The following is a 25,740-nucleotide window of genomic DNA, read 5'->3' as shown; positions in this document are numbered from 1 at the left end:
CCCCGCGGCCGCACCCGCACCTTGGGCTGGGCTCTGGGCTCCTGGGGCGCCTGGACCGCGGCCTCCTCGGCTGGCTCCGCGCGGCCCTGGTCCTCGATGCGCCGCGCGCCCGGCGGGCTGCTGGAGGAGGTGTCCGGGCGCGGGGGCGCCTCCGGGGCGTCGCGGTGCGGCGGTGAGGGCGGGGCGTCGCGCGCTGTGCTTGCCACCTGCGGGCACCATCAGACGGCACTCAGCTCGGGCGCCTCGGGCCCTGCGAGAGGCTGTGCCCGGGCCGTCAGCGCCCCGCGCCCCCGCCCCCGCCCAGCGAGCCCGCCCCGCGGGGCGTCCGAGCCCGGCCCCCCGCGTCCCGCTGGACCCTCTCTGCAGAGGAAGGCCTCGCCCCCCGGCCCGGCTAGAACAGCGAGGCGCGGCGCTGGGCGCCCCAGACGCTGCGGGAAAGCGCGGCGCCGGCCGCGGCACCGGTTCGCAGCGTCTGACGTCCAGTGTCCATGAAAACACTGAACTAATACTGTCACATAGAAAGCTTCTGACGGTGATGGGTGAAAAAGTTTCAGAGAGGTGGGGTTTTTTTATTAGTTTTGTTTTGTTAGTTGTATTGTTACACTTACATGGATTGTTTTATATTTATTTATGTTTCAGGTTATTTAACTTTTTTTTTTTTGAAAGATACTGTATTAATATCTGTGAAGGACATTAAGGTGGAAAGGATATACACACATTTTTGCCATTTGTATACACAGTGATTTTACTGACAAATGTACATACTACATAAATGAGTAAATATGAAAGACCAAGACAATAATGAAAAAATAAAATTTCACACGTGATATTTTTTTAATAATTCACAAAACAGTCATACATTATATGCTATGAAAAACAACTATTTTAAGTACAGGATTTTTTTCTGGTGAATTGTTACATAAAACACACATTTCTCTGCACTAATTGCAACTAGTGTAATAAATAGGAATGATAATAAAAATGTTCCTGCCAAAGTAAGAGAGACTTTACACTATTTTGCTTTACACTCTGTTTTTAACATACTACAGCATGTATATTTAAAAGCACGTGAATAATGCTATATGGCTGCCATTCAATAGTCAGGAGGAACACTAAGAAATTCAAAAATCCAAGAGAATTTTATAATCATCTTTCTAACACTGGAAGTCTATAGAGTGGGGCTACAATTTCTTGATATATAAAATATTTGCAAGTTAAGAATGAAAACATGTTTCCTTTCAAATCACAAGAAATAATACAACCTTATTGAAAACAACAAAAAGTAATATGAAGAAATCTGTCAAACAATCCATTAATAATGAAAAAGTTTAGATAACTAAAGAAACAACATTTTTACTTAAACTCATTATAATGTATGAGTACCAGGCAAAAGATAATCTAAATGCTATTTTGATAGTTTGTGTGAAGAAAAAGGTGTCAAAGAAGGAAACAAGTTTTAAGGCCAAAACAGTTGTGAAAATCAAAATGTCTGAGTGCCTCCCTTAATGTTTAAATCCAGTGACATCTCTTCTGATTTTTTATGTTCTGAAGTATCCCTCTCCTCACTGTCCCAAATGACAATACGAGTAATTTTTAATTGTTTTTTATATAAATACACACAGGCATGTTTTCCTTAACATATTTATAACTACTCTATGAAAGAAGTTTAGCAAAAGATTATAACGCTGTATTATCCTACAAGCTTCAGTTATAATAAAGTTACAATATTTCACTGGCAGCCAAAGTTAACACACAAGGACATGTGGAGTGAGGAAGCACTGTGCTTCATTCATTCACTCAACAAATGTTTACTGAGTTCCCATGCCGAGTCAACTCCTTTCTAGGTGCTGGAGGTTTTGGTAAATAAAACAGACCACTACTTTAATGAATCATCCGGTCTTTTGTGAGAGACAGAATATACAATGGATATATTTTTTTAAATACCATGTAGAGATGAGCAATTAACAGAAAGTTTAAAAGGGGTAATTCGTAAAAGCCACTCTGTTTAGGTTTTTATGGAAGATTCTCTATGGGAGTAAAATTTAAACTGAGATCTCAAGTTGCTAGTCACACAAAAAACGGGAGTGAAGAGCATTCCTGGCTGTTGCAAAGCCCTCAGGCTGGAACCACCTTGGTCTGTTCAAGAAATAGCACATGGGTCAACGCAGCCTTTGAGTGTTGTGGGCTGAGAGAATAAAGGTAAGAAATGAGATCGGAGAGGTTAGCAACAAGATCATGAGCTTTGTAAAAGAGGGTAAAAAGTTTAGTTTCCAAGCAATCAAGCATCTGTTTAGGAGACTGAATAAAGATCCTGGGTAGGAAGACTAGGGCAGAATAGGGAACAGTGATCCCTACGGAACTAGAGATCCATTATTTCAGGAAGGTCAATTTCTAGAGTAGGCAGAGAATGACAACTGATTTAAAATGCATATGGAGTAGAATCACCATCCCCTGAAAAATATAATAGTGTCTGTCTTAAATAAAATAATCTTAGTTAAGTAAGAAAGAAAAACATGCTCAAACTAGAACAAAGCAAGGTCTACAGACCTAGAAAGAGGAGGTATGGATCAGAGAACAGAATGATTTGGGGGAGTAAGATTGAGGAATACAAAATAACAAGAAGTTAAGTAGAATTTGACTTCTGAGTTAAAGGAAATTAGACACTGATGTGTTCTATGAAGCTGGAATAGCTTGTGCTATAGATCAGACCCTTCTTTAAATCCACCGTCTCCATGAAAGGAATCCAGAGTCACCCGTCAGTGAAAGCAAAAGTGGAGGGGCTGCTACACTGTCCATAGAGAAAAGGGCTATCAGCACAGAGCCAAAGTCTTAACCTTTAGTATAAAAAATATTGTATCTGTTAAACTTAAGGTACTGTATAACTTTGGGTGAAATATTTGAGTTATAAATATAAATCTAATTTTTCTTCCTGAAGCTATTATAAAAATATGTCTTCAAGATATACACAGTTATAAGCCTGGTATTCCATTAAAACCATGGAATCTCAAGTCTGGAAGAAATCACACAACTAACATGCTACCTAATGACCCTTAGATCACCCCTGCTAAAAATCTCCCAAATTTCACATGAAAAGGAAGTGATCACTCTGTCCTTGGAACACCTGATTCCATTTGAAGCAGCAAGTTCTTCTTCATGTCAAAAAAGGTGGTGTAAACCCTGGCATTCTCCATCCACTTGTCTAAATTCTATACAAATAGCTATGCAAAACAGATCAATCTACTCCTAGAAGCTACTTGTCTTCAGATAGTTGAAGCTAGCTTTATCATAAATGCCCTTTTTCTTCTCTAGATGCATAAGGCAAAGGTTTCTTTTAAGTTAACTATGAAAATACCTCAGAATGTTGTAGCATTAACTATAATTTGGAGGTACCCCACACCCGTATACTCCTCTCCCATCTCAATTTGAGACCATATTTTCAAACTCTGTCATGTATAATTGTAAGATGTCTCAGGTATCAGATGCTGTGACAGAAAGTAATGATAAGGCCAACACATCTCATTCTTCTTTCTAATCTTCAGAGACAGAAAAACTTCATTCTTATCTCCTTTAAAAATTGTAACACTAAAAACACATTTTCTGAAAAATAAATAAATTGATCCCATTTACAATAGCATACAAACAATAAAATGCTTAGGAATAAATTTAAGGAGGTCAAAGATGTACACTCTAAAAACTATAAGACACTGATGAGAGAAATCGAAGAAGATACAATTATATCATGTTAATGGAAGATTTAATGTTAAAATGTCAATACTACCTCGAGCCATCTATAGATTCAGTGCAATCCCTATCAAGATTCCAATGGCATTTTTAGAGAAATAGAAAAAATACTCCTAAAATTTTATTATTCTAACTAAAGAAATTCTGAGAAAGAACAAAGCAGGAAGCATCACGCTCCTTGATTTCAGCTATATGATAAAGCTATAGTTATCAAAACAGTATGGTACTGGCCAAAATAACAACAACAAACCTGACAAATAGACCAATGAAACAGAATCAAGAGCCAGAAAGATATTCTCAACTAATGTTTGACAAGAAAGCCAAGAATACTCAATGGAGAAAAGAGTTTCTTTAATAAATTGTTCTGGGATAATTGGATATTCACTTCTAAAAGATTGAAACTTACGCCATATCTTACATCAATCACAAAAATTAATTCAAAATATATTAAAGACTCAAATGTAAGACTTGAATCCATGAAACTCCTAGAACAAAACACAGGAATAAATCAGCTCCTTGACCTGTGTCTTCATAATAATTTTTTGGATATGACACCTAAAGTATGAGCTACAAAATCAACAATAAACAAGTGGGGGTACACTGAACTAAAAAGCTTCTGCACAGCATAAGAAATGATGAACAAAGTGAAAAGATGCCCTGCTGAATGGGAACAAATTATTTGTAAACTATATACCTGATAAGGGGCTTGTATCTATAATATAGAAAGAACTCATACAACTCAATAGCAAAACACACACACACAAAACTACAATGAGATATCCCCTCCTGCTTGTAACAATGGCTATCATAAAAAAGACAAGAGATAACAAATGCTAGCCTAGAAGTAAAGAAAAGGGAACCCTTGTACACTGTTGGTGGGAATGCAAATTGGTATGGCCACTATGGGTGATTCTCAAATTATTAAAAATAGGACTACCATATGATTCAGCAATTCCACTTCTGGAAATATATCCAGAGAAAATAAAAACTAACTTTTAAAGATATCTGCACCCCATGGTCATAGCAGCATTATTTACAATAGCCAAGACAGAGGAAAAAAAACCCTAAGTGTCCACCAATGGATAAATGGATAAAGAAGTTGCATTGTATATGTACAGTACTGTTCAACCATGAAAACTGAGTAAATCCTACCATTTGCAATTACACGGATTGACCTTGAAGGCACTAGGCTAAGTGAAATAAGTCAGACCAAGAAAGACAAATACTGTGTGACCTCACTTACATATGGGAAAAAACAAACAAAAAACCCCACATAGATAGAGCACGCTTGTCATTTCCAGAGATGGAAGTGTGCGGGGAGCAGGAATGAAAAAAGGTGGTCAAAAAGTACAAAATTCCAATATCAGATACATGATTACCAGGGATGTAACATATAACATGGTGACTATAAGTAACGCTGCTGTACAATGTACAGAAAATTTGTTAAAAGAGTAAATCCTAAAGTTCTCATCACAAAAAGAAAGGTTTTATTTCTTTCTTTTCATTTTATTTTATCTATATGAGAAGATGGATGTTAGCTGAACCTACTGTGATGATCATTTCACAATACATATAATCAAACTATCATTCTGTATGCCTTAAACAAATACAGTGATCTGACAATTATTCTTCAACAAAGCTGTAAAAAATTGCATATCTAATTAAGACTTCATTTTTATAAAAAAAGGATTTACTACTTAAAAAAACTGAATTGCTTTAATAATATATATTTAATATTAATCATAAGTAATATGAGTTATGGTCAGAATCAAACTATCTACATAATTACTTCAGATAGTTTTACTAAACACTCTGATTCTGCTTTACTAATGGGCAAGCATGCAAGATGAACATTAATATTTCATCATCTGCTGAAATAATCTAAATATTTCTCCATGTTTATGTATAGTCTCCAAACATCAAAGGACATCAGACCATCACAGTTCCTGAATACGGGTTATGGGTAAATATGAGGCAAGAAGAAAAGGAAAAGTAAGAATCCTGAGAGTGGAGAAGCATTTGTGATGGCAGGACCAGAGTCTTCATCTTATCAGTGGAGCTAATTGACATAAACATAAAAAATATAAGATTTCAATGGTATATACTTTAAGAGATCAATATTAAAATACTAATTTAAAAATGCTAATTTAAAATACTAATTTAAAAAATAGTAAATGAGTACTGTTTCTATCTAATCAATTTCAAGTGTTTCCATTTTCTTCTTCCTTAGGTGAGTTGCTATGTAATTCAGTCAATCATTTAGCTTCTTCCTCCAAACATTTATTTCTTTCTTTTCATTTTATTTTATCTATATGAGAAGATGGATGTTAGCTGAACCTACTGTGATGATCATTTCACAATACATATAATCAAACTATCATTCTGTATGCCTTAAACAAATACAGTGATCATAATACTGAGCTTGGAATCTAGACAAAACAATGCTATGCAGCACTAAGACATGTCTAAGGTGAGAGAAATGCTAAAACCAAAACACCACCTGAGTTAATTTATCACAGTTTGCAGTGATTTAACTTTCATATATTAAGAATATTTCTCACGCCCAGTCGGGCGTGGCTCAGCGGTTGAGCATCGGCCTAGGATCCAGGCGATCAGGGTTCGATTCCCAGTCAGGGCACATGCCCCGGTTGGGGCTGCAGCAGATCAATGACTCTCTCATCATTGATGTTTCTCTCTCTCTCTCCCTCTCCCTTCCTCTCTCTGAAATCAATAAAGATATATTAAAAAAAAAAAAAAATTAAAAAAAATATATATTTCTCACAAGTGTTTTAGGGCATTTTATCATCTTCTTTATTAATTAGCTAATTATGAGCCTTGTGGAGTTTTAAATGTACTATAATTACAACTGACTTTAGCCTACATATTCAATTTTACTTTTCATTATTATTTTCTCAGATACAATACCTATCCTCCTATAAGTATCTGCCTAATCATTTGTTCAAATTATCCTTCTTGGTAGGAAACCCTTTTTTCCTAACTGCTCAGGCTTTCCAAATATCACCCTCCCAATAATTTTCCTAAGCTACTCACTATATATACATATATATATATATATATATATATATATATATATATATACACACACACACACAAACACATATATATATATGTAAAATCAGTTCCAAATTGCACACTCTTTCCCTTCACTTCTGTACTAAAATCTAAGACTTTAAATTAAAATTTAAATCTTCTAATAATTTAAAATCTTATGGTTTTTTTCTTAACTTCTAAGGTTAAGCAAATACAATATTGCTTTCTTTTTTAAATAAAACTTTATAAATTATACTTGTTTTATTTTGTAATATTCTAGCTCATTCTCCTACACATTGTTTTGGTTGGTTTATTTCTAATTTAAGTCATAGTTCTACAAAATGAGGCAAATGTTCAGTAGGTTATTCAAATGCCTTTGGAAGAAGTTTTCACAGAGATTTTGGTTAAGAGATTTTGAATTTCTTATCTAACAACTATTTTAAATGTCACTGCATTTAAATGTCATTGCATTGATGGCTCTGAGTCTATTTTTTGTCCTAAAATTACTGGTACTACTATCTATAACTCACTGGATTGTTACAAGTACTCCTTGAGCTATTTGTGTGCGAAAGTGTTCGGCTAACTTGAAAAGTGCTAGTAAATGTTAGAAATTACATTGAAATAACAAATGGGTGTGGGATGGGGTGAGGGGAGGGAAGGAGAGAGAGAGAGGCTGTTGTTTTCAATTCTTTTCTTGTAAGTGAAGGCACTTTTCCAGTCGAGCTTCCTTACGCAAACCTGAAAGGCCCTCCTTTCCCCCAGCACCTTCACTGTGGCCATATGAAAACATTACATCTTTCCTGATCTCTCCCTAAGGCGTATGTGACAGCTGCAAAATTTCTTTATAGGCTAGGTAGTAATCTTTAATAAAAGTCATAAAAGTTCCAATTTAAGCACATGACTAAGGATGCCACCAGGTAGAAATTACAACATGGCGGTGCTAACACAGAGAAAAATCTGTTGCAGTTCTGGGCCTTCCATGAGTGGCTCAGCAGTGCTCAGCTGTCCACGGGGCCTGATGAAGCAGCTTGCAGAGGATACCTGCGTATGAGTCCGTTTAACTCATCACGCTCACTACACTGAATTCTTTTATCAAGTATTCGTATACCCTATATGGGTTAACAATCTTCCCTTCAAACGAGGGTCCCCACTCTTCTTCTATACAGCATAGCTTGTTACAGTGAAATAAAACGTATTTTGGCTAAACGTTCAGCCGCCAGAAGATGGAACAATAAAGTAATAAAAGCTAAAGAGAACCTTAATTCTTAGTGTTAAAAAAGAAGAGAAACAGCATTGAAACAGTAATTTCAGCTGGAGTTCAAGTCTGTATCTTCCTTGTCCTAAAAATAGACGGAAAGCTGTGGCTTATTCATTTTAATAGTTGCCTAGATTGTAATATCGTGATATAAATATCTCAAACATTTGTTAAAGTGAGTAAGCAGAGGGTAAAGTTTCTGTTACAGGATATACATTTATAAAACTATAATTAGTTTCTGATAAAGACATTATTTTCATTCTAATTAAACAAAACGCACATTACATATCATTCATCAAAGAGGAACAATGAATAGTTTTTCTTTTCTAACTAAAAATGCCTCCCTATTTATAAATATATTGCAAATAGGTTTACATTCAGCGTAACAAAAATAAAATTCTGAAATTTATTATTTGAAGAATACTGATTTTTCTTTTAATTTCCTTTGCTCTACTTCCCTCTTTAAGAGTATAAATTTTTAATGGTATGGGAAGCAGTGCTTTCAGAATGTTGTAAAGTAAACCATTTCTTTAAAAATCTTTATAACTATAGTAATGGGGCACTTTCCCTTAATCGCACTGCCAATTATACTTGATGTGTTGGAAAAACCAGTAAAAAAAATACACATTTTGACAGAGATCTGTCTTGTTAGTGAGTTCTTTTTCCCCTATCCTAAGTTAATCATAACTAGCACCTTTGAAGATAGTTGAGATGACTGAAAACTTTTTATCTTTTTTTCTAGTAGTAGAAATTTTTAACCCCTTCATCCCCTCCTCAACACACACACAAAATGAAAGCAACGTGCTGGTTATCAAGAAAGCAGATATGTTAACAAGCTCACATGCCAAAATAATCAATTATGTTATGTTGTTGGTACATACACAAAGTGTGATTACTACTGGATACCTACTTTCAAAAATGGACATAGTGGTATTTTATTTGTTGCAGAGATGGGACATCAAGCCTGCCTCCTAGGGACAGCCTGTAACCTGTAAAACATCGGGACTATCCCAGCTATTCCAACTGTCCTGAGCTATCGTGACTAATCTCAGTCTTTCTTTTAAGCAAATGTGGTGGTGTTCCCTGGAGCGAGAGCATCATACCAGCCTGCTGCTTTGAATTTTATGTATTCTCTGTCTTCATTATTAAATCATGTGCCCGTACGGTTTACATGGTTTCACCAGCTTCACATTAAAAGGAAAAAACAAAGGACCATTGCTCAATAGTCACCACCATTGGTGATTTGTAAGAAGAGCTACAGAAAAGAATAGTCCTGGTCTAATGCAGGCAGTGTCGAGAATTACTACTTTCATAGGAACTAACAGCTTCAGTAATGTGTGAAAGCCGACTATTCGTTCTTTTTATAATATAGAGGGTTTTTTTATTTATATGATATAATCACATCTGAATATTTTTTACTCATGTCATTTATTATTCAATAATGCAACAATAAAATTAATCTGTTTTAAAACCATCTGAGTCCACTAAAAAATTAGTCATTGTAAAATGCTATTCTGATTTTGTGTATTATTTTTATCTTTATATTTCATCAAAACAATGATTTCGTCAATTCTGCTCAATGTATTTACCCCCTTTAATTTCACGTTAAACAAATAATACCAAAGCGAGGGATACATTTCACTAACTATTCAGGTTCTTCAAACCAGGCTGAACAGTGAAGACAGGAATTTTATTGGGCCTATGGTCTAATTAAAAGCAACAGGCTTGCCCTCTGAATAGCTTTTCAACACTCTTTAACATTTTTTTAATGCTGATCTAAGCTTAAGATGTTCATTAGTAACTCATTAAAGACTTAGTTACAGTCCAGTGGGTGAGTCCTGAATATAATGATGGGATGTGTGTACAAATGTGTAGGCTCATAATTAGAGAAACCATCACAATTGGGGATTAAGAATATACAATGCAGTCTTTGAAAAACTCTGCGGAGAGTAAGTGACCCCAAGATGGTGTTATATTTTAGATTTTGCTTACTATCCAAGTCATTTGTGTTTTCTTAGTTCTAATTCCAAAAGGTATGTTTTAATGACCACATTCTCCCAGGATTAAATGTGTGAGGCTTTGTGTTAGGGTCTTTCCACACAATATTTTACTTAATCCTTACACTGTAACAAAGTAGGCCTAATTACCCCCTCAACAAATAAGGAAACTGTGAATCAAATGGGTTAAGGTCATGTATCTTGGAAGCCATAGAACTGGAACTAGACTCTAAGGCTTAAGATCTTTCTTTTCTTTCAACAGGGCCATGTAAATTAGGATTCTAAAGCATCTTAGATAATATTGTAAACTTCAGGGCTTCATGTAAATATTACTTTCTACATATATTGACATCATCCTCCATTCATAGTTCTTTAGAACCGCAGGAGCTATTCAGTACCAATATTTGTAACTCATTACCTGTATTTAGCTTTCTCCTAAACTTATTTTCCAAATGCTAATATTTCATATAAACCTGCTTGCTTGGAATAGTGCAGTTTTGCTAGGACTCTTGCCATATAAAATCTCGTCTTTTCTTCTGACGCTCATCTTTGTGGGTGCAATGTGAGTGGTCGCTAATATACAATACATAGGTTTGATAAAGACACATAATGAAATGAATAACTTTCTTGAGATGAAGTAAAAGGCATCCAATAGTTTGCAGAACATATTAGAGAAAAAGAGTCTATGGAAATAAAATTAAAGACTCAATATTTATAATTTGAGCAAAGACACACACAAATGTAAAGAGGCCTTCCAAAATCTTAAGGAAGAATCCAGGTGAGAACAAAAGTAGAAACTCTTTTGGCCACCATGATTAAAGCTTAATGTTCTTTATCATTTTCTTAGGGGGAGTAGTTGTAAGCTACTAGAAGAACCCAGGAAATTACCTTGTTTTGTAGATAAGTCACTGCTATACAATTCACGTATCAGAGTGAAATTTCAATCATTGTCAATTACTAGTTTTTACCATCATAACAAAAACCTGAATTGATGAACTACTTTTGGAATCAAATATATTAGTAAAAGGGGAGGTTGAGTGAGGCTAGAAAAATGGCATGTGATTTCAAAGTGAATGTAAAGTAGATAAGATTTAAATGAGTAAATACAGGCAAAAAGCCTCTCTTAGAATATACAGCCTAAAGAACTCTTACATCTAGCCCTGGCTGGTTTGGCTCAGTTGGCTGGGCATCATTCTCTGCACCAAAAGGTTGCCAGTTTGATCCTGCTTAGGACACATGCCCGGGTTGAGGGCTCAATTCACAGTAGGTGGCATGCAGGAGGCAGCTGCTCTCACATCAGTGTTTCTCTCTCTTTTCCTCTCCCTTCCTCTCTCTCTATAAATCAATTTAAAAAAATCTTAAAAAAATAAAGAACTCTTACATCTAAATATATTCTAACAATAATATCCTCTAGTCTTTTCTAAAAAGAACAGGTAGAACTGAATAATAAAAAATTAAAAAATGAGAAGTGATTGAATAATATTTCTCTAAGTAAGATATACATACAATTGGCCAGTGAGCACATGAAAAGAAGCTTGATATCATTATGCATTAGAGAAATGAAAATCAAAACCATGAGATACTACTCCATCTAGACTAGAAGGGTTAAAATAGAAAAGGCAGTAAATGTGGGTGCAGATGTGGAAAAATGAGAACTCTCTTATTACTGCTGAGAATGTACTGCTGCACAGCCCCTCTGGAAAACAGTTTTGCAGTCCCTCAAAATGCTAAACAGAGTTCCCATGTGATTCAGTGATTCTACTCCTAGGTGTGCACCACAGAAAAGTAAAATCATGTTCACACAGAACCTTGTAAATGAGGACAGGATATTTGGCAATAAAAAGAATTGTGTTGATACATTATAAGATATGCATAAATTCTTAAATTATGATATGTGAAAGAAGCAAATCACACAAAAAATCAGAAATTGTATAATTCCATTTAGGAAAGATATCCAGAATAGGTAAATCCATGGAGACATAAAGTAGATTAGTGGTTGCCAGGGATGGGAGTTAAAGGTACCAGCTGTGACTAATAATGGGTACGGGGTTTCTTTTTGGAGGACTAATAATGTTCTAAAATTGATAGTGGTGATGGTTGTACAACTGTGCAATGTTTGGTGAACAAGAAAATATTCTCTGGAAGCCATTATTAATTTTGGAATCTACTGTGACTACAGCTTGGTTTATCTCATCTAATACACTGCTCAAAAATGGAGATTAATGAAAGTAACTCAAAGAAGTCTTCCTTCAGAAGTTTCATAACATATAATTTGAAACACACACACACACACACACAAATTGATTTGACCCCAACTTGACTACTTTGTGTTCTAGACACTTGATTTTCTTAGGAGTCATTCCTATCACACTGCAAAACAAATAAACTGCAGTGCTATTTCAGAGAACTCATTTTTATAACTGATCAATTTGCTTTATTTTAAGATTTTTTAATTACTGTATTTTTACAGTATATATTTTATGATCAACTGGGCAAAGTGCCTTCCTATTACTCTTTTCATTTTTATTAACTTTTCTCTTGTTTAATATTCAACATATATTTTAGAATATTCTTGTTAAATTTCTACCTAGAAATTGGTACTATGAGTGCATTTGAGTAAAAATGTAAAGAAATTAATTTGGAAAACTTTTGTCAATTTTGTTGTCCTCAGTCTTTTCATCCAGGAACATGGAACGTTGTGTGTTCTTTAATAGCCCCAGTAAAGCTTCAGAGTTGCCATCTCATAGAGTCCATGCATTTCTTGCTATGATATTTTCTAAGTCAGTCATGCATTTCATTGCTGTTTTCATTCAAATCAGCAATGAAATGCATGAGTTACTTAGTTATGGACAGTATGTATGTGTGAATCATACAGCTGAACTCAAAGTGGTCTCAACTCTGAGAAACTTTCCTCAAATCTACTGAGTACACCACCATACCCCTTCAAATAATAATTATATTTTATAGTTGAATATTTATTCTTCATATTTTGTTTTCTTCTTTATTATGGAAGCCAAAACTTGTGAATTCTTTTAAACGGATTGTAGTAAAAAAAAGCAAGGTCATATTGATCATTTATTACCATTCATTTAAAATAATTAATCTAAGAAGGAATCATTCTTTTACTTTCCACTTACTCAAGATACTTTCTTCCAGGAGTATAGAGATATAGTCAAATTTATATACAAGCATGTTCCTTCATAGTGCTATTTGTAATGGTAATATGTCAATGTCCTTCACTGTTGAGCCATTACCATATGGTTAAATAAACTATGGTTCCTTTGTGTGAAACAACATTATAATTTTAAAAAATTTTAATGAGAGCATGGAAATGTCTACATTTTGATGTAAAGTCAAATGAAAGGTAAATTTTATTTCTTATATTATTCCAATTTAAAAAAATATGTGTACACATAGCATGACAGCAGGAAACTCTAACAAACATTAATATTCAGTATATCACTGGGTCATGGGATTATTGGATTTTTGCTTTTAATTTAAATTTCTATGAGGAGAATTACTTTGACAATAAAGTAGGTGACCCTGATAATGACAAAGAAATACATGAGACTCTGTTCTTGTACTTAACTAGTAAGTTACAACCTTGACTTTAAGACATTCAAACCACCACAAACTACGATGTGTGTAGATGAAATAAAAACAGAAAGCTTATCAAATGCCATTGGGAGAGCCTATTTTTGTACAAAAACCTGTATCTATTACTTTTGTAAGTGCAACTAGCATATTTCTCTTGCAAACCATTAACAAGCCTAGATTATTTGATTAATTTTTCATATATAATAGATTTTTCCTGAAAGACAATTTTCTATATTTAATGAAATCTAATTCTGCTATGATGGCAATATAGGGGAAATACAGATTTAAATAAAATAAAAATGTCATTATTTTTTTTTAAATCTAAAGACAAGATTACTCATAATCTATAGGTAGATAAACCCCCATTCTTTAAATACTAACATTAAAAAAATGAAAAACTTTCTGAAATGATTTTTTTCCAATTCATGTGTTGTCATTAACTTTACCAAACCAATCAATTTATCAATTAAAAAGCAGAGAATAAACTAACTTTATTTTTCAACAGGGCCTTATTCTAAACGGCCAAATTTAAAAAGATCAGACTACAGTACATAGTCTCTATTTACATAAGAAATCAATGAGACTCTTTCTTACTGCATTTCAATTTTTTGACTGATCATTAAGGAGTAGTTTTCCACTCAGAATGGAGGAAACAAATGCATGAAAAAATGTACCATGGCTACTTATATGAAATTATAAATGTAAGAGCATTCTTACATTGAGAATAAAAGTAAACAGCAATGCAATAAAGAGGAAAACAGATAAGTATTCATGTATTGTATAACTAAGTATTTTTAAATTAATTCAACATCAAGGATACAGCTACTCTCTTGCAGCCTCAGTCTGCCCCATGTCCAAGAAACATGAAAACGAAGATAGGATCCTTAACCCCCGAAATAAGCACAACAAATAAAATCTGAAAATAAGAAAATGCAATTTTACTCACTCATGAGTATCACTACAATAAAATTCACATATAACTCATTTTGCAAGTGAGAAAATTCTTTTCAAATTGCTAACTGCATGCCAAGTGTGTAGGGAAGGTTTCTAAACCCATTCTTACAAGGAAAGCTATCAGCCATGCATATTTGTACTTTACATCGTAATATCAGAGACTGCAGAGTTAATTTACAGCATCAATATTTTGAAATTCAGTACCATGTGGCTAATGAAGATGGTGTTGGATGTGTTAGCAGCAACCTTACATATCATGGCCATGACAAAGGTTTTTCTGTAGAACACATCTGACCAGAAAAATAGTGATATTACTGCAAATATTACAAATTACCTAGGCTGGCAAACATTATAAACATATTGAAGATGGTTGATTTCTAAATATAACAAAGTTAAGCAGAGCTTAGCAGTCAACCTGACTTTTTTGCACTTATAAAACATAACTTCATAAAAAGAATTACACAGTGAGATGTTATGTAGTAAAATGTAATTATCTCCTTGCTCAAGCTTCACATCTTATTAGTAGTTAAAAAAATATATGGGTATTATTTTAAATCACTGACACATTAAACAGTATTATAACTATTAAAATAGATTAACAGTAAAATTCAAATTACATAAAAATGTATAGCACTAAATATAAATGCATGTATTAATTGTTTTGTCCCTGCTAAAAACTTTTTATTGTAATTAACTCCTTGAACATAATAAAAAGCAGGATACCCTGTAAAGTCCATGAATATATAAACACACATGTAGCTTTAACAACAATAAAAATAGGCTTGCAGAAAAAAGGTAAGCATATAGTGGTTATACAAAAAATATTAAAACCCTATATTCTATGCAAATGTAACATAACAAATATTGTTTCCCATTACCCATACTGAGCTCAAACAATCCTGTTTCCTGTTTTCAATAAAGACACAATTTCTAAGTATACTTAAATTAAAATGAGATATATTTAAACTATCTGAGCACCCCATTCACCTTCTCAACTCCCACTCCATGTGGCTTGGCTGACGTCACACCCTGACCAGATCTCCCAGCTCAGGCCCCACACTGAACCTTGGAATCCCTTCACTGCCACTCAGCAGGAGCCCCCGGGCCCATGTTATCATTGGATAGTGTTCTCCAATTCCACTATTTTCCCTCGTTTCCAACCACATCAATAGAACAAAAAAATCCGTTATCTTCACGTGACACTAAGATGGGTAACAGCAAAGAACTGGCCGTCTGCCTCTGCGGCTTCGCTTTACTTCTGCCAGGCCTCACTGCATAGTAGACGAGGGTTTTATGGCCACACAGGAAGGGCGCACAGTCATGGAACAGAAATACAGAGGCACATAGAGACGCAGATATGGACGGGTGAACATACAACTGGACATTTCCTAATTTAAAAGCATGTGTATATATACACATAATGGGGATGCACTGATTCATTCTGTTTTCCTATATAAAATATTGGCCTGACTTTCTAGAAAGATGGGGAGATCATTCAACTAATGTAAATGTTATTCAGAATTAATTCTTGAGCTTGGCTTCTAATTTTATCCATGTAAAATTCATGCAAAATGCATTACATGCTACCATTTACACATGACTACCACTGACAATTATATACTAATAATTATAGTTTATATGCTGACATTATATACTAAGCTTTGCTATGTATAGGTTTAATACTAATTTTGTTGAGAGAGTAGTATTAAGAAATTTCTGGCAAAACTTGAATACTGATGTTTAAGTAGAAAAAGATCTCTTTCAGTTCTCCAGGCAAGAATAAGGGCAATTATGCATTTTCCTTATCAAATGCTCAGAGGTTTAGCTCAGTTTCAAGGTAGTAAGGGGAGAAGTCATCTACAAAGATTTACCAAATGCCAAGCACCACGTTAGAAGCTATGCATAGTATATTATTCTATCCATTTTTAAAATAACTCTGCATGGAGTAAATGTTTATTCTTAAAGATGAAAAGTAGACATACATTTAAGTTATTGTAAGCTCCTTGAAGGAAGAATTAAAATCTTTTTTTATCATTGCCATATTTTTAGCAGACAGCACAGTTTTATGATTCATAGTGAGTAATAAATGGTATTTGTTAACTAGTTTACCAAGTAATAGGGTTACAGAGCTAGTTGGTGGTAGAGCTAGAATTTTATCTCAGGTTTGTCAGACTTTAAAGTTCAGTCTGTCTGCACCCAGAAGATGGATGAGGCAGGTGATCTGCATTTCCACCTCACCTCTCAAATGCCCAGGAGAGTCGAGATGGGATTCTCTACTGGGAAGAATGGTCTTGATAGAAACTCATTACTGGCAGTAAGACCAGAGCTTATGAAACCAGCTCCTTGATTCTAAATCACCTCTGAATCTCATAATAGTCGTGTAACATTAGTGAACTTCCTTTACCACTCGATACCTCAATATTTTTACTGTAAAGAGTTAATGATAAGAATTATAATAACAAATATTGTTAAACCCGTGAGAATATGGTGAGAATTAATTGTACCCATACATATAAAGTGTATGGCTATAAAATCAGTAGTCATCATTATTATTTGCTCAAGAGAAAGGATAGCGTCTCAGGTCATACCCAAGAAAGTGAATTCTCCATGGACAGGAGGGCAGATGATGCTGGGCATCACAGTGGCGGGCAAGGAGAGGGTACCGGGGGATGTTCTGGGGAAAAGATGATTTCTGTAATTGCAACATCCATTTAACTCAGTCATCACGGTTTTAAGTGATGCGGTGTTGCTTTAAGCCAGGACTGGTGGAAGCTCTAACACTATCCCAGTAGATTTCAGCACTGGTGGAAGGTTAGTGTGTCCTTAGCTTATGGGTGAGCTGCGATCTCAAGGGCTGTTCATGGGAAGCCCTTTGTTGACAAGTCAGAGGTGGTACCACACGGCGATGGAGAAGCTTCTCTAGAAGGCCGACGACACTGACTTGAATTTTCCCTGGTGCAAGTTTTAGAATATCTAAGCACGGTAATGAGGACACAGTTTATAAATTGAAAGCTTCTGTACTGGTTAGCTTTATGTGGCTTAAGAAAAATAAAACAGAAAGGAGTTCATACAAGATGGAAAGGATTGCTTAAGCTGTTAGCCTCAAATATTGTATATACCTGATCAATTTTCTATGTGCCCTACTAGGGGGTTTAAGATATTTGTCAGAGTTACCTAGAGATAGTCTGTGTGTGTGTCTGTGTGTGTGTGTGTGTGTGTGTGTGTGTGTGTTCAGTACAGGTCCCAATCCAAGAACCAAGATTTAGCTCAGCCATGTTTGGGGCCCAATGATAGAAGGTCATTTTTGGGAGACAGAAATTTCAGTAAAGACAGTCTTTTTTACAATGTCTATTTCTGCTATTTTTAACCTACCTTCTTCAAACAAGTGTAAATTTAAACTGACTTTTAAAAAATTATATATATATATGTATGTGTGTGTGTGTGTGTGTATATATATATATTTTTTTCTTTCCTTGAACATCAACATCAAATGGAACTGTTCTTATTGTAAGATAATTTCTGAGCTAATTCCTGGTTGTTCGAATTTACTGGAACCAAAACTGGAGGGACAGAGAGTATGATGAAGGCAATGAACATGCTCAACCACTTAATATTTGTCGTGCACTGTGCTAGATTCTTTACATATGCTATTTACTCAGTCTTCAAAAGAACCTTATGAGTGAGGCATTTTTATAACATCAAAAAACCTAACTAGAATCATCTTGAGATATATAGATGAGAAAAGCACTTGTTTAAAGTGACATGATTCTTGAATTGCCCCTTACCACAAATGTTATATGTGCCCAAGTATGTGAATGTTTACGTGCTGCATCGGCACATGAATTAGAGACACGTTTTTGATAAAATTTATAGTTTATGGATATATAATTTTACTTTCATTTTTTTAAAGCACTACCTTATAGTGATTTGTTAGATATAACTGTTAAATCAGGGGAATTTTAGAGAATAACTTCAAAAGACACAGAAGTTATTTTATCCGGCTCTTACAATGATAGCAGAATGCAATTCGGTTGAAACTTAGAAACATGAGCCAAACTGGGAACTGCATCGCTGATGAACTACAATGGATTTCTGTAATCAATTAAAAACCAAGGGTGAGTGAGAAAGGCTAAAAAATCATTTAAGTTGCTTGATACATTATAATATCTCAGACCTCCTAAGTACTGGCAAATACAGCTGTGTCCCCTTCTCTTTGCTCTAATTACCATTAACATATGAGATAGAGACTGTATTGTACCATTTTCATCTTAGTGCAAAACCAGTGTAATGAGCAGAAAACTTTAAATTGTGAAAAAGGAATATATATATATATATATATATATATATATACACACTTTAACTTGTCAGTTTTTATTGAGATTCAATGAATATTATATACTAAGTTGTACAGAAATTGTATTGCTTACTTATTGAATAATTATATGTTTTATAAAATTTCCAAAGGTATATAATTTCTTATATATTTGTGTAATCAATACCAATATATTTAAGTGAACATGAATATAGTCTTTTATGAGTATATTAGCATGTTTCTGTAAAATGACCTTTCTGCATATTTCATATTATTTTAATGTTTTTTTTCCTGTATTGCATCAAAAGGTATTTGACAAAAACAATTTTCCTTTAATGCGAGGTTAGTTTTTATTCTCTGTATAAAGATTAAACAGAGGAGTAAACATTCACAAATGATTCCTTAGTTTGGGAAATCAGATTTTTTTTTGAGGGGGGGGGTTCTTTCAAATGTGCATATTTCTACACTAAAATTATTTTAATTACAAAAATATTTTTTAAGAAAAGCTCACAATAACTGATAAAGTTAATGATTCAACTGATTTTCCCTAAGTGTGGTAAAAATAAAGAATAAAACATGCAAAAGTTTTATTTTAAAAACAAACAAAAAAACTTTGGTTACATATATATTTCAAAAGGTACCTTAAGAAATAAAATTCAAACTCATATTTATTGCAGCTTAGGGTGCACACTGTGTCCCTTCCTTCTAACTTACTTCTATTAATATATGGTAGGCAAAAGCTGCAACATCTTAGAGCAAAGATTTAAAGAACAGGGCTAGTTTAAATAACTGAGACACCGTTAAGCATCACACAAAAACTGAGTAAAGGTCTTACCGTGAACTACTGGTGCTAAGAGCATCATGAGGACGAGGAGCTGTGCTGGCCACATGGCTGGGAAGTCGGCGTGAGCGGGCCTCCGAGCGAGTGTTTCAAACGTGAATCACAGCAAGTGTTTCTGGTTTCTGGCTCTTGTATATTCCAAGACCGATGATTAAAAAAAAAAAAAAGGAAAAACCCAAAAAGAAATATTCCTCAAAACAGAAACACCAGTATCCCAAATCCGAATCCTGCAAACAAGAAAAAAAAAAGGGTTATCAAATACAGGTTCTCTTAACTCCTTGAAAGTTTATTTCCTGATGAAAACATGTTATACCTCCTCATTTCATCTTAATGAGTACAGGATTCATATATAAAAATGAGTGAGTAACCTAAAGGACAATATTTATGCATGTATTACCAGTGTGTAATTCCACACTCCAAACGAACTGAAATAAATAATTCAGTATCACTGGACAAATTAATATAAATGTGCTATATTAATTTGTATAATAATTAATAACTAAATAACTAATGGAGAACCTGGAACAGCATCAGAGCAAAGGACAAAAGGAAAGAGAAAAATGATGGTTTTCTGAAGCCTAATTACACATTATACCCTTTGGAGGTTCAGGGAAAATTATTTCCATAGTGAAACATGAGTATTGCTATTGTGATGTCTGGCTTCAGTGAAAACCAGAATAGTTTATTTTATAAGATATATATTTTCACATTGATGAAGCAATGGGAGAAAGTTATTTTATAAAAAAAGTAAAAATTACATATCTATTATTTATAATAATGGTTATTTGAAGATATTGCAGCAGGGCATAAAGGCACTTCTACTATGAAATTTTACATTTGATTTAGGCATAGGAATTTGTTTTCATGATTACTGTGTAAACAGAGGCGGAGAAAGGAATTTGGAGGAACAGCAGCTATTATTTGAGAAGGTAACACATTCTCACACTCCAGCTTCACCACCCACCTACCTCTCACGCACAGCCCTAAAACAATGTGCTAATTTGGGAGCATATATAATAAAATCCCACCAATTAAACTATATAAATTTTAATAGCTAAATGAAAGACAAGATTGCTCATAACCTATAGAAAGGTATCGCGCCCCCCCCCCTTGAATACTAACATTAAAAAATTTTTTTTCTGTAATTTTTTTTCCAATTTACGTGTTGTCATTAACTTTACCAAACCAATCAGTGTTCATATAAAAGGGATTTTCACTTAACTCATTTCTAAAATATAGCTCTTCAAAAACACAAAGAAAAACCAAAAGGCATTAGAGACTCATTTAGTTACATATGACAAGATAATTACTCATAAAAAAGACAACTTACTAAAGATATAAAGCATTTAACAAGTCAATTGCAAAAAAAGAATTTCCATCTCCAAAAAAATTTGTCTTAGCCTTCTCTGTGCTAATACTATGGGACAAAATTCAGAGAGTGTGTCTACGGTTCTAAAATGTGATCCCCATTTTAAAACAACTTGCAATGAAATATGCCAAAAAGTACACTCACCAATAAATTACACTGCTGTGCAAAATGTGACATGTTTTATGTGAGATGTTCTAGAAACAAAGTAAAAAACTAACAGATTTTTCTTTGGTGTGTAACAGCATTTAAAATCATGCTGACCTATGGTGCTGGGCAAGTTTGCATACCTCTCTAAATCTCAGTTTCTTCAACTGTAAGACCAAAAAACAATATTCAGCTTGTAGGTTGATTCTGAGGATTAGAGATAACACACTTTAATTCCCTGCTGCAGAGATTGCCACACGAGTGTACAGGTCTGTCAGTACACGTCTGTCTCTCACCAACTACCTTTGTGTCCTTTATTCCTTCAAAACGAGGGACAGACCATGTGCCCACCCACCCCCTCACTTACATGTCTAGGAAACTAACACAGGAATCTAGGCATCCTCGCTCCACTTGAGAACTCTACAGATGAACAATTCATACTAAATGTGAGATTTTATAAAGGATTTCCCATATGTCACCTTTATTTAAAATATACCTATAACTTATGCTAATAATTTCCATTAATAAACAGGTTAATGCTTTAAAAATTATTCTCAAAAGATGGCATTTCTATCTCTCATCAAAGATTATCACAATATGGCAAATGGTTTTGCCTGTTACCTGAGCAAAGCTTGGAAGGAATGTATTTCCAGGATAGTCCCTGATTGGGAACTTACATCATTAATATTCAAGATTATAATTATGAAGCTGTGTGATGTGAGTCAAGTTCCTTAATATTCTTTTATATCACAAAATGAAAAAAAAAATGCTACAAATGGATGGAAAGTCTATTTGTTACCCTTAGACTGAATTTCATTCACATTTAGTACTGTTATACACTGAAAACACTTTAATTACATCTGTTGTTTCTGAAACAATAGTTCTAAATTTAAGACATTGACTTTAATTTGGGGAAACTCTCACCTTAAATTCTATTGTCATAATTTGGTTTTCCTGTTTAACATTTTCATATATCCTTCTTCCCAAATCATGCTTGAAAGCTTTTTTTACTTTATATTTACTTCCTTTCTACACTCTAAATAGATATTAATGACAGAATCTGCATGCCACTCACCTTGCAACTGTTACCTTCATTTTAGCTATTCTTAATCACATTTCTGTAAAATAACTTACTCTCAATCTTTCCCCAAATACAATGTATGTTATTATTATACTTTCTCCTCATAATGACCTTGACAAGATACTATATCTTCTTTATAATATTTTTATATTTTCAGAATCAGATTCTGCTAATTACAAATTTTACTCTTTAGCAGCTTTATACATTTTGATTTTTCATATTTTATTTTGCATGTTTATTTGTTTCTGCCACATACATCTTCTTAGAGGGCATGTTCTTTTACATATTTGGAACATGCCAAATGTATAAAATGCCATGTGGTGCTATTTTAATAATTACTTATAAGTATACAGTTCTATAACTCCATTGCTAATTATAATATAGGAGCTTCCAATTTAGCATGTATTATTTAGGGAATTTATAGCTACTGCCAAAATATAGCCCAAAAAATTACTTTAGAAGTGCTTATACATATTAGTTGGGTGGGTGTTATCTGTATGCTTCCAGTGATTTTGGTGTATTCTGAAATTTGAACAATTTAAAATTACATTCACTAACAATTCAAGTATTTATCACAATCCTTCTCCATAAATTACCTTTTTAGTGATATAAAATTGACATATAACTCATAAGTATGATATAAATTTCAAACAGATTTATGTAGTTATTACATTTTATCATTTATCACTACCTTAACAAGTAAAGCAAATATCTGTTATCATAACAGAGCATCTAGTTAATGAAGATTTATGAGAACACAGCTCTCTACATTTATAAATAAGACTCATCCAGAGTAACCAAAAAGAGCCAAGTATTTCTGAGAAATATTTATTTAATAAGGCTGGAAATTATATTTCATGTACAGTAATTATGCATAGATGCTTAGATCAGGGGTTTTAATGCTCCTTATTCAAATTTAAGATGGCTATCCTCCCATGAGTTACTAATACTGCACTGTAATAAGCACATACACTGCAATGCTTCACTGTCCACGCCCTAGGAAATGAAGGATGATGTCTTCTCTCAGAAAAATGTCTTCCCAAAGCAGTTCTATGTGGAATACTCCTTCTGAGGTGGAGGGGAGATCTATGAAATGTTATCTCTTAGGGAAAAGATGAAAAATCAGATGGCTATAATACACCTTCTTCCCAGCACCATCCTATAATAATACTTCAAAATGTTTGGTGTGATGATCACCAGGTAAAGAAAATGAGTTTCAGAAAAGTTTAGACTGCATAAAACATATAATTTTTTAATGTTAGCTATAACTTACATTGTCTGAAACTCAGAAAAATACGTTTTCTTTAAAGTTTTCTTATTGTTTGCTAAAATTTGTATTAATTATTTTACATATGAGTACATTTGAATATACTATGTGAGTATACCATGAAACTAAAAAGCACTATTACTTTGGGTAATATTACTAATGATCATATCATGTTTTAAAAAATTAAACACATTGTCTTTACGTTTTGACTTTGAAAACCGAAGCTTATTGTTTAAATAAGTTTATTACATTTTCCTATTACAATAAAGTTCAAGGAACTTCCCTTTCAATATTTATTCATTTAAAGCACATTATATTAACTATTGAGTCTAGTCGCAGTAAGGAGCTGAATGTTTCAGCAATGAATACTTTTTAAAATAGTGGCAGACACCACTGAAGATTCATAGAGGGCAAATTCTTAATCATCATATTTAATATTTTCAAGAAATACTGAACTCAATCAACCCACATGTGTTTCTGTGGCATAGTGTCCCACGAGGCCATTATTTCATACAAACAATGTAAACTGGGTTTGGCCATGGAGTATATATGAGATATTTATGCCATAATGCTTTGTATTAAAAGAGAGAGAGGGGGGAAAGGAGAAGAGATAATGCAGGACATACAAATAATATAAATCCAAGTAAGGTAAAGAATAGGGTTTAAAAAATAGATGAACTAACACAGCTTGGAAGGTCTGGAAGACTATAAGAGAAGCACGGTAACTGCGCTGGAATTTCACCGACGGACGGGATGTCACTAACGCGCGTGGGGGGACATTCTGGGTGAAGGGTTTTAGGAAGCAGGTGAAGAACCGGTGAGCAGGGCCTGTCAGGCTGCAGCGGGCCGTCAGGGCTGCGGGGTCAGGGAGCAGCAGTGGGAACACTACACCCGGCCCGCTGAGGGAGAGCGGAAAAGAGCCTGAAGACCAGGCAAAGAAAGCTGAATTCAACTCGGTTAGTTCCAAACCCTGCAGTGTGAGATATTTAAATAGTTTATAATATTTAAAGAAATTACATAAATACACAAAAATCAATGCAAGCAATGTTATTTATTTATATCTTCACCTGAGGATGTTTTTTCCATTGCTTTTCAGAGAGAGTAGAAGGGAGGAAGGCAGGGGCGGAGAGAGAGAGAGGGGGAGAGAGGGGGAGAAAGAGAGAGAGAGAGAGAGAGGGAGAGAGAGAGAGAGAGAGAGAGAGAGAGAGAGAAACATCAATGTGAGAAAGACACACTGACTGCCTCCCAGACTCGCCCTGACTGGGGGCCGGAGCGATCCCACAGCCTAGGTAGCCCCGCCTGGGAATCCAGCCTGAGATCCCCAGGTGCCACCCAGGCCAGGTGCTGTCTCCTAAGGCCGAGGCTGCCGGCCTAGCCTGTGGCCCATGGGCCCGGGGTCGCGCTGGAGAAGGGCATGGACCTCGGTGGCAGCTCCATCCCCCGCCCCGGTCGAGCACCCGGGGGAGGCAACCCATTGATATGTCTCTCTCACATGGATGTTTCTCCCTCTCTCTCCCTCCCTCTCTCTCAAAAACAATGGAAAAAATATCCTCAGGTGAGAACTTCAATCAATCAATCAATAAATCAAGGATAAATATTTGTAGTGAGTATATTCCAAAAAGTTTTATAGCCCTCTAGAGTGCTCCTAAACACTTGAACATTTTGTTTCCAATTTAATTTGTGTAAATTATCTTTGGCTTGAAATAAAGAGCCTGAGTTAATAGAGGCATTAAATGAAATAGAGGTATTAAGTGAATCATTTAATTAATAAACTAAGGGGTGTTTAGCTAGTACCTAACATGGCATCACAAAAAAATAATGCAGCCTTTGCTGCATTATTTTCATAATATGATAGTTTTGTCAGGGTTCCAAATTTGCATAACACTGCTTAGCAGCTATTATGCTATTTGAGATCAATTATTGATTCCAGAGAATTACAACACTTATAGATACAATGGTATTATTATCCATTTGGCAGTGTATTACTACCAAAGAACAGACTATAATTGGACTACTTATCTGAACAGATGCATATTTTATAACACTTTCAAGTCATATAGAACCTGAAAGATATTTCATATATACTAAGTATGTGTTTGCCCTGACCTAGAACTAGATGTGGCCATGTTTT

The 25,740-nt window shown here is 34.6% G+C and overlaps 1 protein-coding gene across 11 annotated transcripts in view; it reads right to left on the bottom strand.

Moving 5' to 3' along the window:
- ADGRL3 (adhesion G protein-coupled receptor L3) overlaps positions 1-25,740 on the bottom strand; it is a 698,136-nt gene that overhangs the window by 428,226 nt on the left and 244,170 nt on the right. For 6 of the 11 annotated variants that reach the window (XM_081145472.1, XM_081145465.1, XM_081145473.1 and 3 more), the window contains exon 3: positions 19,743-19,975. In XM_081145472.1, the coding sequence (XP_081001598.1) occupies positions 19,743-19,797 (55 nt within the window). In that variant the 5' untranslated portion in view covers positions 19,798-19,975. Of the gene's footprint in view, positions 1-20; positions 207-19,742; positions 19,976-25,740 lie in introns of all 11 variants that reach the window. The other 5 variants (XM_081145463.1, XM_081145466.1, XM_081145468.1 and 2 more) reach the window with 1 other exon arrangement.

The sequence above is a fragment of the Miniopterus schreibersii genome, assembly GCF_964146895.1.
Source record: "Miniopterus schreibersii genome assembly, chromosome: 1".
In the NCBI taxonomy this organism is placed as follows: domain Eukaryota; kingdom Metazoa; phylum Chordata; class Mammalia; order Chiroptera; family Miniopteridae; genus Miniopterus; species Miniopterus schreibersii.
Note: the sequence above shows the minus strand (reverse complement) of the source record. Positions and strands in the feature narration are given on the sequence as shown.